This window comes from Giraffa tippelskirchi, chromosome 11 (genome assembly GCF_054371585.1).
Source record: "Giraffa tippelskirchi isolate mGirTip1 chromosome 11, T2T-mGirTip1v1.2.pri, whole genome shotgun sequence".
NCBI classification, from domain to species: domain Eukaryota; kingdom Metazoa; phylum Chordata; class Mammalia; order Artiodactyla; family Giraffidae; genus Giraffa; species Giraffa tippelskirchi.
Genome location: NC_137285.1, coordinates 83,061,903 through 83,077,688, shown reverse-complemented (window position 1 = coordinate 83,077,688; position 15,786 = coordinate 83,061,903). Strand labels below are relative to the sequence as shown.

The window sequence follows — 15,786 nt, the reverse complement described above, 5'->3', positions numbered from 1 at the left end:
GGTAAAGATATAGTTACTTCTTTGAAACTTTGCCTTGGAAGTGGCACACGTTCCTTCTGCCCACATTTCATTTGTGAGACTTAGTTAATGGCCACACCTGGATGGTAAGTACTTCTTAGCTGTGAAAGGGGAGAAATGATGTTAGTGGCTAACCTGCTGTCTACCTCTGTGATAGAGTGTCTGGAGATTGAGTCTATAGGATTTGGAATAAATCTTCATTCTATAACTTACTATCTGTGAGATTCTTTATTCAAGCTTCATGAGTCCAGGGACATTGTCTTGTTTTCCACTCTAGGCCTAAGTCTCGGTAAACAGCTGTGAACAAGATACACAACATCCCTACCCTCATTGGGTTTACATGTCAACTGGACATCTAGGTGAATATATATATATATATTTTGACATCGGAGTTAAAATGGATTGAAATACTCAAATTGCATATCTTGTGGAAGTCCAAAGCCCATCAAGATTTTAAATATTTCTGGGAGGATGAGATTCTCATCATCTCAACAGCTTTCTATACTCACGCCCCTACATGTATTGCCTTTTCATTCAGTTTTATTCACATTGCCAAGGACACTTAATACAGACATTTTATACATTTCCACCAAAATAACTCACCCAGACTAAGCATTTGTGGGTAATGGAAGCTTTCCTTAAGATCCTGGGAAGGGTCATTATGCCCATCGCAGAGCAAGAATCTCTGCATCCATATTAGCCATTTTTGTTTCAAAGGCCTTTTTGGCTACCCAGTCACCCTGGGTTCCTATTTGGAGTCACCAGCATTCTACCTCACTGACTCCTCTCCCACTTTTCAAACTGTTTTGCAAGAATCTGAACTCATTTCCTTTTATAATTTAAAGCTCTTCAGCTTTCTTTAGTTTCCATTCCCAGAACTCAATCAAGACCCTCAGTAGATAAAATGACCCTCTTTCTCATTCTAAAAGAATACAGTTGTGATTATTGGGTACAAATAAAAAACGAGTGTCCTTTTCCCTAGATAATGGCTCAAACCAGGACTGAGATGAGGGAGTACACCAAAAACCCAGAGACTGTGGCCTCCAGGGCCTAGTTCATTACTTGGCATATAGGAGCATGTGGTAAACATCTTAGAAGATAATTATTGAATTCAGAGCCTTCGATGAATATTGAGATAAATGGCAGTTTAGTAGTCTGTAGTGATGCCACAGAGTGGAAAATGAAGGCTGATTTCACTTTTGTATTTCTTCAGTATTTGGATGTGCTTGTTATAAAACAAATTAACAAGTATCATGGCCTGTTTTGGTTATTTTACAAATATGGCTCTGTGTTCCAATGATGACTGTGATGAAAACCTGGTTAAGTTTTTCTGAAATTAATAGGATGATAAAATTAATGGTGAGAAATTAGCACAGAAATGACCAAATTAACGTTGTATTGAATTCTTGTTCTTTAACCAGACCTTTTTTTTTTTTTAAATCATTCTCTTTAAAAAGCGATGTTTAAATAATAATCTCTTAAAATCCTCACTACAACCTAGATAGTATTTCCCCAGTTTACAAATGTGGAACTTCATGCTGACAGAATGGTTTGCTAATGAGTACAGGGGTAAAGGGAGCAGTAGAAATCCTTTAGCCTTCCTAAATCCACGCCATACTGTTGCACTTGAAGGCTAGCTGCGTGTCTCCTAATAATGCGTCATAAGAAGTCTGTACAAAGCACTAAAGGCGGACCCACACTCGCCCGAAGCCCCTGCAATCGAAGACGGCGGCGAGCAGCTACGGAGCGCCGAGGTGGTCGATCGGCCCGAGAGCTTGGCGTGCGCGTGCCCGAGGCGGTAACGCCGCCGCGCGCGGGCGTGTGCGCCGTCGCCATAGCGACTGCCCTTGGCAACCGGAGCCCCGCAGGCCGCGGGCGAGCTCGCGGCCGGGGCCGTCCGCGCGTTCCTCCGCTTGCCTCCCGCCCGCTTTCTCCGTCGTTCGCTCTTGCCTCCCGCCCTCGGCGGTCCTCCTCTCCGGAGTCATGGCTGGCGGGCCCGGGGACGTGCGGAAGCGCTTCATATTCGCCACTACTCAGAACTACTTCGGGCTGGTGTCGGAATCCTGGGAGCACACGCTGCTGGGCAGCGGCCCCGAAATCAACAACTTTTTGGACGATGGGAACCAGATGCTCCTCCGAGTGCAGCGATCCGACGCCGGCCTCGCCTTCTCCAACGTGGTATGCCTGCCTGCACCCCGCCCCGGCCTGCCTTTCCGTCCCGGCTCAGCCGGACGGATGCCGGGTCCCTGGGAGCCTCCTGGCTTGGGTCCTCCTCCGGGGCCCGAGGCTGTGCCTTCCGGGCGGGCTGCGCGGGCCTCTGGCTTCACTTGGTTTCCAAGCTTGCATCCCGCCTGGCCGAAGGAAGCTCCCAGTCCGCTCACCGGCGGATAACAATTACAGTCTTTTAGTACTACATTTAGGTTATAACTAAAAACACGAAATTTATCTTATCTATTTAAACATTTTTTTTCTTTCTCCCTTTTGAGGTTCTTTGGGGATAAATTCTAGTGTATCTTTTTTTTTTTGTATTATATACTTAGTTTAAATTTACTCGAGGGAAAGAATAGTTAGGAATTAAAATCTTTTACGAAATGATAAGATAGTTTAAATTCTTTTTTGTTGTACAACATGTGATGTATTGACTTACTAATATTTATTTCATCGCTGCTTCTACTGACAGGATTGTTTAAGGAATGGGTGCACTGCAACCAGGAGATAAACACACACACACGCTCAGAGTAATATACAGAAAAAATTGCCTCACATGTTAAAGGGGCTCAGTAAATGGATGAAGGTTAACAAATCATAGTCATATTTTTAAACCTCTTCCTCTAGTGTTCATCCATATCCCTAGGTCTAGCACAGTAGATGATTCACAGATTACACTGAATGCATTTTTGTAGGATGATTGAATTATTCACCCTGTTATGAATCTTTAGTCTTGGATTTGACTCAATTCTATTCAATCACTGTATTTTGAACTCAATATATATAAGGCACTTTCCTTGGCTTGGTAAGTTTACAAAGATGTAAAAAGCATGGATAATCATAGTTGACAATGGTAGTCCGCCAGGCTCCTCTGTGCATGGAATTCTCCAGGCAAGAATACTGGAATGGACTGCCATTCTCTTCTCCAGCGGATCTTCCCAACCCAGGGATCAAACCCGGGTCTCCTGCATTGCAGGCACATTCTTTACTGTCTGAGCCACCACGAGGCCCACTCCAATAGGTTCATTTCCGTTCAGTTCAGTCGCTCAGTCACGTCCAACTCTTTGCGACCCCATGAATCACAGCACGCCAGGCCTCCCTGTCCATCACCAACTCCCAGAGTTTACCCAAACTCATGTCCATTGAGTGGGTGATGCCGTTCAACCATCTCATCCTCTGTCGTCCCCTTCTCCTCCTGCCCCCAGTCCTTCCCAGCATCAGGGTCTTTTCCAATGAGTCAGCTCTTTGCATCAGGTGGCCAAAGTATTGGAGTTTCAGCTTCAACATCAGTCCTTCCAATGAACACCCAGGACTGATCTCCTTTAAGATGGACTGGTTGGATCTCCTTGCAGTCCAAAGGACTCTCAAGGGTCTTCTCCAATACCATAGTTCAAAAGCATCAATTCTTCGGCCCATAGTTCAAAAGCATCAATTCTTCGGCGCTCAGCTTTCTTCACCGTCCAACTCTCACATCCATACATGACTACTGGAAAAACCATAGCCTTGAGTAGACAGACCTTTGTTGGCAAATTAATGTCTCTGCTTTTTAATATGCTATCTAGGTTGGTCATAACTTTCCTTCCAAGGAGTAAGCGTCTTTTAATTTCACGGCTGCAATCACCATCTGCAGTGATTTTGAAGCCCACAAAAATTAAGTCAGCCACTGTTTCCACTGTTTCCCCATCTATTTCCCATGGAGTGATGGGACCAGATGACATGTTCTTAGTTTTCTGAACGTTGAGCTTTAAGCCAACTTTTTCACTCTCCTCTTTCACTTTCATCAAGAGGCTTTTTAGTTCTTCACTTTCTGCCATAAGGGTGGTATCATCTGCATATTTAAGGTTATTGATATTTCTCCTGGCAATCTTGATTCCAGCTTGTGCTTCTTCCAGCCAAGCGTTTCTCATGATGTACTCTGCATATAAGTTAAATAAGCAGGGTGACAATATACAGCCTTGACATACTCCTTTTCCTATTTGGAACCAGTCTGTTGTTCCATGTCCAGTTCTAACTGTTGCTTCCTGACCTGCATACAGGTTTCTCAAGAGACAGGTCAGATGGTCTGGTATTCCCATCTCTTTCAGAATTTTCCACAGTTTATTGTGATCCACACAGTCAAAGGCTTTGGCATAGTCAATAAAGCAGAAATAGATGTTTTTCTAGTACTCTCTTACTTTTTTGATGGTCCAGCGGATGTTGGCAATTTGATCTCTGGTTTCTCTGCCGTTTCTAAAACCGGCTTGAACATCTGGAAGTTCACGGTTCACGTATTGCTGAAGCCTGGCTTGGAAAACTTTACTAGCATGTGAGATGAGTGCAACTGTGCGGTAGTTTGAACATTCTTTGGCATTGCCTTTCTTTGGGATTGGAATGAAAACTGACCTTTTCCAGTCCTGTGTCCACTGCTGAGTTTTCCAGATATGCTGGCATATTGAGTACAGCACTTTCACAGCATCATCTTTCAGGATTTGAAATAGCTCAACTGGAATTCCATCACCTCCACTAGCTTTGTTCATAGTGATGCTTTCTAAGGCCCACTTGACTTCACATTCCAGGATGTCTGGCTCTAGGTGATTGATCACACCATCGTGATTATCTGGGTTGTGAAGATCTTTTTTGTACGGTTCTTCTGTGTATTCTTGCCACCTCTTCTTAATATCTTCTGCTTCTGTTAGGTCCATACCATTTCTGGCTTTTATTGAGCCCATCTTTGCATGAAATGTTTCCTTGGTATCTCTTATTTTCTTGAAGAGATCTCTAGTCTTTCCCATTCTGTTGTTTTCCTCTAGTTCTTTGCATTGATCGCTGAGGAAGGCTTTCTTATCTCTCCTTGCTATTCTTTGGAACTCTGCATTCAAATGGGAATATCTTTCCTTTTCTCCTTTGCTTTTCCTTCTCTTCTTTTCACAGCTATTTGTTAAGCTTCCTCAGACAGCCATTTTTCTTTTTTGCATTTCTTTCCAATAGGTTAGTATTATATAATTCACAATAGGACCCCCTCCTTCTGCCTTCTGGAGCCTCACTCTGGATGGCCTAGAATGACATATACTCAACAAATGATAAAATCAAACACAATGCTGTAAATCCTTCTGAAAGTTTCAGTTCAGTTCAGTCACTCAGTTGTGTCCGACCATTTGTGACCCCATGGACTGCAGCACGCCAGGCTTCACTGTCCATCACCAACTCCCGGAGCTTGCTCAAACTCATGTCCATCGAGTCGGTGGTGCCATCCAACCATCTCATCCTCTGTCGTCCCCTTCTCCCACCTTCAATCTTTCCTGGCATCGGGGTCTTTTATAGTGAGTCAGTTCTTCGCATCAGGTAGCCAAAGTGTTGGAGCTTCAGCTTCAGCATCAGTCCTTCCAATGAATATTCAGGACTCATTTCCTTTAGGATCTGAAAGTTTAGATAGAGTGTAATGGGAAAACAAGATGAGGGGTTTGGATTTGTAAAAATATATCTTGGGTTGGGTAGTAAAAATTGAATCTATAACTTTTTTACTTTAACACTTAAGCTAGTAGAGCCTAACAGTGTATTTTATATACAGTCAGACATCACACTTCAGGTACTTTGTCATATTTGAAAATGTTTTTCTGTATCTTAAGTTGTACTTTAGATGTCTGAGAGTCAGCATGATTTAACAAATTAAGAAATATTAATTCACCTGCTATGGTCTGGCATTGTCCTCAGTTCCAGGGATAATGAATATGAATATGTCAGTTTATCTTCAAGGAGTAATGTTCAAACGGATAAAAATAGGTTAAACACATTCACACAGATGGGGCTTCCCTTGTGGGCTCAGCTGGTAAAGAAACCACCTGCAATGCGAGAGACCTGGGTTCGATCCCTGGATTGGGAAGATCCCCTGGAGAAGGGAAAGGCTACCCACTCTGGTATTCTGGCTTGGAGAATTCCATGGACGAGTCCATGGGTCGCAAAGAGCCGGACACGACTGAGCGACTTTCACTTCACTTTGTCCAGATAGACATGTAATGTAACATAATTTGGGTATTGATAACTGCTGCCAGTAAAAATAGAGAAATGTTAAAGTAGTGATTGGGGCAGGGTGAGGAACTGCATTAAAAAAGGGGAGAGGGAGTGCCTGTTAGGATTGGAAATTGGATTTTAAATGAGATTTGGACAGTGAATTAGTTGTAGGCAGATTTAGGGAGGGGCTTCCCTGGTGGCTCAGAGGATCAAGAATCTGCCCCCAATGCTGGAGACCTGAGTTCAATCCCTGGGTTGAGAAGATCCCCTGGAGGAGGGCGTGGCAACCCATTCTAGTATCCTCGCCTGCAGAATCCTCATGGACAGAGGAGCCTGGAGGGCTACAGTCCATGGGGTCGCAAAGAGTCGACTGAGCTACTAAGCACAGCACACAGATTGAGGGAAGGAGTTTTCTGAGCAGAAGAAATGGTAAATTCCAAGGCCTTGAGCTGTATCTCATCTTGGTTTCGGGGGGCTGGGAAAAAAAAATTACACAGTCATTGCCGAAGTTTAATGAATAACCGAAGAGTGGAAGTTTACAATATGGACTGAGCATTTCGGACCTTGTACACCATTTAGGTTGAAATACCAAGTTGTTGGTAGTCTTAAGTAAGAGAGATGTGGTCTGGTTTATGCTGTAGGATAGAAGTTGGCAAATTTTTTTTTTCTATAATGGGCCAGATAACAAACGTTTTGGGCTTGGGCGGGTTGTAAGGCCTCTGTCACAATTTGGCCATTGCCGTGAGAGAGCAACCGTAGACAGGATGTGAGTGACTGAGTGTGACCACATTCAGCTTTGTTTATGGACACTGATGCTTGAATTTCGTACCATGAAATATTATTCTTGATTTTTCAAAAAATGTGGAAATAATTTTGAGCTTGTGAACTGTACAAAACAGGCAGAAGGTTGTAGTGTGCTAATCCCTGATGGATCCCAGGAGGTGATAGAGACATTTTGCAACCTCAAAAATGAACAAATTACACCTTGCATGCATGCTAAGTCGCTTCAGTCATGTCCATCAATGCGATAGACTGTAGCCCACCAGGCTCCTCTGTCCATGGGATTCTCCACACAAGAATACTGGAGTGGGTTGCCATGCCCTCCTCCAGGGGATCTTCCTGACCCAGGGATCGATCACATCTCTTATGTCTCCTGCATTAGCAGTCGGGTTCTTGAACACTAGCACCACCTAGAAAGCCCAATTTATACCTTACTAATTATCAGATTATAGTCAGTTAAGAGTAAATAGCAGTTGCTGATAGGGAAATGGGAAGATTAGGCTAGGAGTGCTGATTTTCTACTCGGAATGATGAGCAGCTGTAGCCAACTTATCCTTTGCCTTAACTCTGACTTTGGCTAACGCAAAGCTCATTGTCCTGATGCCCCAGAGCACCTTGGCCAGTGACTATAGTTACTGTTTTCAGGGTATGATATTAAAATATGTATTTTATGAATATTCGTTCTTCAGATAGGTGGGAGTAGAAAAGTTCAAGTGTATGTCTGTTTAATTACTAAGGAAAGAATTTTTCAAATTACTTATCTGCAGTCTGCAGTTCTCACTTGCTTATAATGGGAATAAAATGATCACACTAGCAATAGAACTCTAATGTCTGAAAATGAGAGTTTGAGAAAAGCAGTAACACCAAGTAAATGACAGTTCCTTCCTAGTGGCTAAACCAATACAATGATTAGGATAAAAGTAGCACAAAAGCTCACTCATCTTTAGTGTGTCTTTTCATGCACAGCAGTGCACTTGTTTGAAAGTTTTTTTTATGGCATAGACTTCTCTTCCTGGAAAAAGAGAACAATTTTGTAAATATGTGTATAATGCAAAAACTTCTTTTGAGCAGTATACTTTTCAGCTAATGAACTAGTTGCTATGAACTGGCCTATTTTAAACATGGTTGGGTTAGTGAATTCTAGTTTAGCTCAGACAGTTCTAATTTTAAATAATCTGGCTTTATGACAATTTAGGAAGAGTTTGATGCTCAAATACTTTAAGGGAAAAACATTGGTTCAGGTAAAGATAATTTTAGGAGATAGACAATCTAAGTTTTTTTTTGGTTTAGGTTGTCTGTTTATATAGAACTTAGTTTTGGGTAAGAGGGTAATTGGGCTTCCCAGGTGGCATTAGTGGTAAAGAACCCACCTGCCACTGCAGGAGACGTGAGAGATGCGGATTTGATCCCTGGGTCAGGCGGATCCCCTGGAGGAGGGCATGGCAACCGACTCCAGTATTCTTGCCTGGAGAATTCCATGGGTAGAGGAGCCTGGCGGGCTACAGTCCATAGGGTCCCAAAGAGTCAGACAGGACTGAAGTGACTTAGCATGCGTGCAAGAGGGTAATTAACATCCTTGTTACAGAGTTTGTGGAGCAGAGTGGAGAATTATACTACTCATCAGTATGTACCTGGGGCACACAGCTTTGATTTGTAGTATTAATGAACCTGGCTGGAATGGAGTAGTTAGCAGTGTATGTCAACAGTATTTATGTAGTGCTTTTGTTTATAATCACTTATCAAAGTAGCTTTATGATACAATCACCTATAAGTGGGGATACAATTTTCAAACCCAGGTTTTCTTATGGAGCAAAGACAGATTGGTTGTAATATACTGTAATTATTCCTAAAGTATACTTTTACCAAGGGGTAAAATTATAGATACAACATTTTAGGGTAATATTTTCAAATATTAACTTTATGAAAATAACATTAAAAATCATTTGTTTATCACTTTAGATTGATTTTGCTGACACAAAAGATAAAGTGCTGGTGTTTTTCAAGCTGCGACCTGAAGTAATTACTGATCAAAATCTACATAATAATATTCTTGTTTCATCTATGTTAGAATCACCAATTAATTCCCTTTACCAAGCTGTCCGGCAAGTATTTGCACCAATGTTATTAAAGGTGAGTAAATTAAAGTAGCTTGTATGGTTGTTGATTCTAGCCTAAGTCTTTGGATAAATGCTTTCATACACACAAATACAAATATTTATTATTTTATTTATTGATAATATTAGTATTTTAGTTTATAAATTAAAATATTTTTTCTTTTTTATTAAAAAATATAATGTAAGCTTTGTTGACAAATAGAGAAATTGGAAAAAGATGTAAAGTGCAATCTACATCCATTCTTAAATTGTGATAGTAAATGATCTTGATAAAGTTTTAACTGTTGAAAGGAGTTTTATCCCTCTCTTAAGAGATGGAGGTAGTGCCAGGCTTTGAGTGAAACAGGTGTATTTGGACTTAGTTTTTGACAGGGTTTTAGGAAGCCTGTTTGGCAAGATATTGATCATCATGTGCTCTTGTGTGATTTTATTTAGGATCAGGAATGGAGCAGAAACTTTGATCCCAAACTTCAGAACCTTTTGAGTGAACTAGAAGCTGGTTTGGGTATAGTTCTACGAAGATCAGATACTAACTTATCAAAACTGAAATTTAAGGAAGATGACACACGAGGTATTTAGCTATAATTTTATCAAAGAAAGTCAAAACCGTTGCCTTATTAGTACATAGTAAATTAATATACTTCTTCAAATATTTCTTTGCACCTTTGGATCGTCTCTGAGCTTGAGCTGATTTTAAATGTATAGATTTATGTATGGATTTGGAGAAGGGGAAAATTTAATCTTTTTTAATGTGCAGTTTATGGAAATAATATAGTTGATTCTCATTGTCTTCAGCAGTTCTGTTTTATTAAGTCACTGTGAACACTGAATTAACAAATACTGAACCATTGTGCCTAGGATCCTGTGAGCCTCTGGTCATAACATTTTCACCAGCTACTCAACATATAACCTTATTTTAGGTGTGTTTTGTTAGACACATTATTTAATATATATTGTTGATGAATTATCATCGAGCTCATGGGCAACAGCACTGTAACTCATGCCTGTATGAAGCTTATCTAACAGAAGCATTTTCTCTTTAAGGCACATCACTGTGTTCTTGTGCTAGGAACAGGAGACAGCACTTCATAACTGTGCTTGGGGTCAATTTAAAAAGCAAAATCACCAACAGAAAGCACAAAATGTGAAACTGTGACGCTACATGGACTATGAGAAAGACATTTATTTACAGTAGGAGGTAGAAAAAAGACAAGCAGTGTGGCTTTGTTCAGCCTTAGCTGGGGACATATGTGTTGGGCAGCTAAAATTTTTCACAGCTCTGTGTGTCTGCAAGTGACCATGAGTGCTCTGAGGGTGCTGACTTTGGATACATGTAAATGTTAATGAGTAGGTGACTTCATAAATCCAGAATCTGAGTAATGAGGATTGATACTAATTGTATATTTGCAAAGATAATAAGCCAGTGACTCTTATTTTAAAACGTATTTTTTTCTGAAGCTGATTATAATTTTGTGGCCATAGATAAATTATTTCCCAAGAACAATTAAGGTGAAATTCATGACATACAGAAATCATTGGTTTAAAATATTAGATGTAGTTTTATACTTTGCTTGAATAGTAAAATAAATCCTTTCTAAATGCTTTCTGAATCTCATACAACCAGAACGATTAGTGAATTTATTTCCAGCATGTGATTAAGCAGCTAGAGATTGTTCACTTCATTAGGAAACTTAAATACAAATTTGAAAGAAAACTTTTAATTTGCTTATTTTTTTCTTCCAGTTCTATTGAGATATGATTGATATACAACATTATATAAGTTTAAGGTGTATGGTATAATGATTTGACTTAAATACATCAAAGAATCATTATCACAGTAAGTGTAGTGAATATCCATCACCTCATATGGATACAAAATTAAAGGAATAGGAAAAAAATTTTTTCTTGTGATGAGAACTCTTAGGATTTACTCGCTATCTTATCTCTTTCATGTATAACATATCAGTGCTAATTAACATTTACCATGTTGTAGCTTCCTTGGTGGCTCATTGGTATAGAATCTGCCTGTCAGTGCAGGAGACATGGGTTCTACCCCTGGTCTGGGAACATATCTTGGAGAATGAAATAGCAGCCCACTTCAGTATTCTTGCCCGGAGAACCTCGTGGACAGAGGGTCCTGAGGACTGTAGTCCATGGGTTTGCAAACAGTCTGACATGACTGAGTGACTGAACAACAACAACCACGACGTTGCATCCTTACTAATTTATCTTTTGAACATTGTACCTTTTAACCACCTTCATTCAGTTCCCCCTTTTCCCGTAGTTTACCTCTGGTAACTACTAGTCAGATCTCTTTTTCTATCAAGTTTGTTTGCTTGATTTTGTTGTGTAGTTGATCGACAGAAGTATGTTAGTTCCTGTTACACAACATAATGATTTGATATTTCTATGCATTTCAAAATGATCACTATGATGAGTCTAGTTATAATATGTTGCCATGGAAAGATATTGCATATTTCTTGACTATGTTCCCTACAGGGTACATTTAATACCAGTGACTCATTAATTTTGTAACTGATGGTTACAAAGCTTGGGTTTCTCTGGGAACTTGTAGTTGAAGCCAGGCATGGCGGGTGGGCGCTGGTAAGCGCATGGGGCCCTATCGCTTGTGCCTCACTCTGGCCGTGAGCTGGTGGCGCCAACTCTTTATAACCCTGCTTTTGTTTTATTGTTCATTTGTTTTGTTTCTTAGTTTCCACATAAAAGTGAGATTATTCAGTATTTGTCTTTCACTGCCTGGTTTGCTTAGCATAATGCCATCTAGGCATATACATGTTGTCACAAATGGCAAGATTTTGTTATCTTTTATGACTGAGTAATATTCCATTGTATGTATGTACTACATCTTCTTTTTCTATTCACCTATTTATGGGCATGTAGGTTGCTTCCATATCATGGCTTTTGTAAATAATGCTGCAGTGAACATAGGAGAACATATATCTTTTTTAATTAGTGTTTTTGTTTTTTTCATATAAATGCCCAGAAGTGTAATTGCTGGACCGTATGATCGTTCTAGTTTCCATTTTTTGAGCAATCTCCATGCTGTTTTCCATAACGGCTGCTCTACTTTCCCTCCCATTTTTCACGTGCCTGTTGGCCATCTGTTTCGTTTCTTTGGAAAAATGTTTATTCAGATCCTCTGCCTATTTAAAAAAATTTTAATAACAAAGCAATGTTATTTTTGATATAGAGTTATATGAATTCTTTGTATACTATGAATATTAACTCCCCTTCCCCGCCTTACTGGGCTTCCCTGGTGGCTCAGACTATAAAGAATCTGCCTGCAGTGTGGGAGACCTGGGTTCCATCTCTGGGTCAGGAAGATGCCTTGGAGAAGGAAATGGCAGCCTGCGCCAGTATTCTTGCCTGGAGAATTCCATGGAGGAGCCTGGCAGGCAATAGTCCATGGCGTTGCCAAGTTGGACATGACTGAGCAACTAACACTTTCACTTTTCACTTTCAGCCCCTTAACAGAAACGTCATTTGCAAATATCTTCTCCCATTCTGTAGGTGGCCTTTCCATTTTGTTGATAGTTTCCTTTGCTGTATAAAAGCCTTTTAGTTTTATGTAGTTCTGTATGTTTATTTTTGCTTCTGTTTCCAGTGCCTGAGATGCCTGAGAAGACAGATCCAAGCAAACAGTACAAAGAACAGTGACAAAGAGTGTGCTCTCTCTGTTTTGTTCTAGAAGTTATGGTTTCAGGTCTTATACATTTAAGTCTTTAATGCATTTTGAGCTTATATTTGTATATGATGGTGGAGAAAAGTCCAGTTAATTCTTTTGCATGTAGCTCCAGTTTTTCCAACATCTTTTATCAAAGAAGCTATCTTTTCCTCATTGTATACTCTTTCCTTTTTTGTCATCTATTAATTGTCATAAGTGTGAGTTCATTTCTGGGGTTGCTATTCTTTCCATTGGTCTACGTATCTGTGTTTATGTCAGTACCATATTGTTTTTGATGATTGTAGCTTTGCAGTGTCATTTGAAATCAGGGAGGATGATAACTACAGCTTTGTTCTTTCTCAAGATTGTTTTGGTTATTTGGGGTCTTTTGTATTTCTAGACAATCTTTAGGATCTCTTTTTCTAGCTCTGTGAAAAATGCCATTGGTATTTTGATAGAGATTGAATTGAATCTGTAGATGGCCTTGGGTAGTATGCTCATTATAGCAATATTAATTCTTCTAATCCATGAACATGGTATATCTTTCAGTTTCTGTTCAATTTTTTAATCAGTGTCTAATACTAATATTCTGCGTATAGGCTTTTTACCTACTTAGGTTAGGTTTATTCCTAGGTATTTTATTCTTTTTTGGTGTGATTATAAATGAGATTGTTTTCTTGATTTTTCTTTCTGGTAGTTTGTTAGTGTATAGGAATACAGTGGATTTCTGTATTAATTTTGTATCTTGTAGTTTTACCAGATTCATTGATGAGATCTACTTTTTTTTTTTCGTGGCATCATGAGAATTTCCTTTGTATAGTATCATCTGCAAACAGTGACAGTTGTGCTTCGTCTTTTCCAATTTGGATTCCTTTTTATTTCTTTTTCTTGTCTGATTGCTGTGGCTAGGACTTGTTGAATAAAAGTGGGTGAGAGTGGCCATCCTCATCTTGTTTCTGATATTAGAGGAGACGCTTTCAGCTTTTCACCCTTGAGTATGATGTCAGCTGTGGGCTCATCACATATGTCCTTGATTATGTTTCCTCTATACCCCACTTTGTTGTTGAGATTTTTAATCATAAATGGATACTTACTTTTGTCAGAAGTTTTCCTGTATTTATGGAGGTGATCTTGTGATTTTTATTCTTCACTTTGTTAATGTGGTATCACATTGATTGATTTTTGGATATTGAATCATCCACATCTCTAGGATAAATACCACTTGACTGGTGTATGGTCCTTTTAATGTATTGTTGAGTTTGGTATGCTCATATTTTGTTGAGGAATTTTGCACCTATATTTATTGTGATACAGACCATTAATTTTCCTTTCTTGTGATTCTTTGTCTGGTTTTGATATTAGGGAGATGCTGGCCCTGGAAAATGAGTATGGAAGGATACCTTCCTCTGTATTTTTTTGGAATAATTTGAGAATGATAGGTGTTAACTTTTCTCTGCATATTTGGTGGACTTCACCAAACCATGTGATGTGTGAAGCCATCTAGTTCTGGACTGCAGTACTTGGGAGTTGTTTTTTACTGATTCAGTTTCATTACTGGTAGTTGTTCTCGTATTTTTCTATTCTTCCTGATTCAGTCTTGGGAAACTGTACATTTCTAGGAATTTGTCCTTTTCTTCTAGGTTGTCCATTTTATTAGTGTATAATTGTTCTTAATAAAATCTTACGACTCTTTGAATTTTTGTGATGTCAGTTACTTTTTCATTTCTGATTTTATTGATTTTGGCCCTCTGTCCTTTTTTCTTGATGAGAGTGGCAAAGTTTATCAGTGATGTTTATTTTTTTAAAGAACGAGCTCTTAGTTTCATTGATCTTTCTATTACCTTTTAGTTCCTGTTTCATTTATTTCTGCTCTGATCTTTAGGACTTCTTTCCTTCTGCTAACTTTTGGTTTTATTTATTCTTTTTTTCTAGTTGCTATAGGTATAAATTAAGGTTGTTTGATATTTTTCTTGTTTTGTGGAATAGGCTGTATCACTATAAACTGCCCTCTTAGAACTGCTTTTGCTGCATTATGTAGATTTTAGATTGTTGTGTTTTTATTTTCATTTTTCTTCAGGTATTTTAAAAAATTTTCTTCTATGGCCCATTGTTTGTTTGTAGCATGTTGTTTAGCCTCTACTTGTTTGTGATTTTTTTTTGCAATTTTTTTCTGCTAGTTGATTACTTGTCTCAGAGCATTGTAGTCAGAAAAGATGCTTGATCTGATTTCAGGTTTTAAAATTTGCTGAGTCTTGTTTTTGTGGCCTAGCATGTGATTTGTCCTAGAGAGTGTATCATATATATTTGAAATAAATGTATATTTTGCTGCTTGTGGGTGTAATGTTCTATATATATATCTATTAAGTTTATTTGGTCTAATGTGTTATTTAAGGCCATTGTTTCCTTATTCATTTTTCGTCTGAATAATATGTCCATTGATGTAAGTGGGAGGTTAAAGTTCCCTACTATGAATTTATTATTGTCAGTTTTTCCCTTATGTCTATTAATATTTGCTTTATGTATTAGATGTTCCTATGTTGGTTGGATATATACTTATATTGTGTTATGTCTTCTTGGATTGATCACTAATCATTATGTAACGTCCTTCTTCATCATTTGTGACAGTCTTTATTTTCTTTATCTGACATAAGTATTGGTTTCTTGACTTCTATTTAGTTCGAATACCTTTTCCCATCCCCTTTCAGTCTCAGTGTGACTTTAGATCCAAAGCAAGTCTCCAGGAGGCAACATATATATGGGTTTTGTTTTTATATCCATTCAGGCATTTTAAAGTACTTATTGATAAGTGTGTACTGATTGTCATTTTCTTAATTGTTTAGGGGTTGTTTTATAGTTTGTTTTTGTTCATAGAAATTGTAAAATTCATTTTCTGTACTTCGGGAATAATACAGAAATGTGCAAAATCAGCAAATGAAACCAGTTACTTTCCGGCTTTTCATTTTTAATTGTTTCCTTCTTTTTCCTGGTTTTATT

The 15,786-nt window shown here is 38.9% G+C and overlaps 1 protein-coding gene across 3 annotated transcripts in view; it reads left to right on the top strand.

The window, feature by feature from the left end:
* The first annotated feature begins 1,882 nt into the window (after window positions 1-1,882).
* Window positions 1,883-15,786, top strand: part of DYNC2H1 (dynein cytoplasmic 2 heavy chain 1) — a 362,922-nt gene continuing 349,018 nt past the window's right edge. For all 3 annotated transcript variants that reach the window (XM_081541773.1, XM_081541771.1, XM_081541772.1), the window contains exons 1-3: window positions 1,883-2,196; window positions 8,953-9,123; window positions 9,543-9,678. In XM_081541773.1, the coding sequence (XP_081397899.1) occupies window positions 2,002-2,196; window positions 8,953-9,123; window positions 9,543-9,678 (502 nt within the window). In that variant the 5' untranslated portion in view covers window positions 1,883-2,001. The remainder of the gene's footprint in view (window positions 2,197-8,952; window positions 9,124-9,542; window positions 9,679-15,786) is intronic.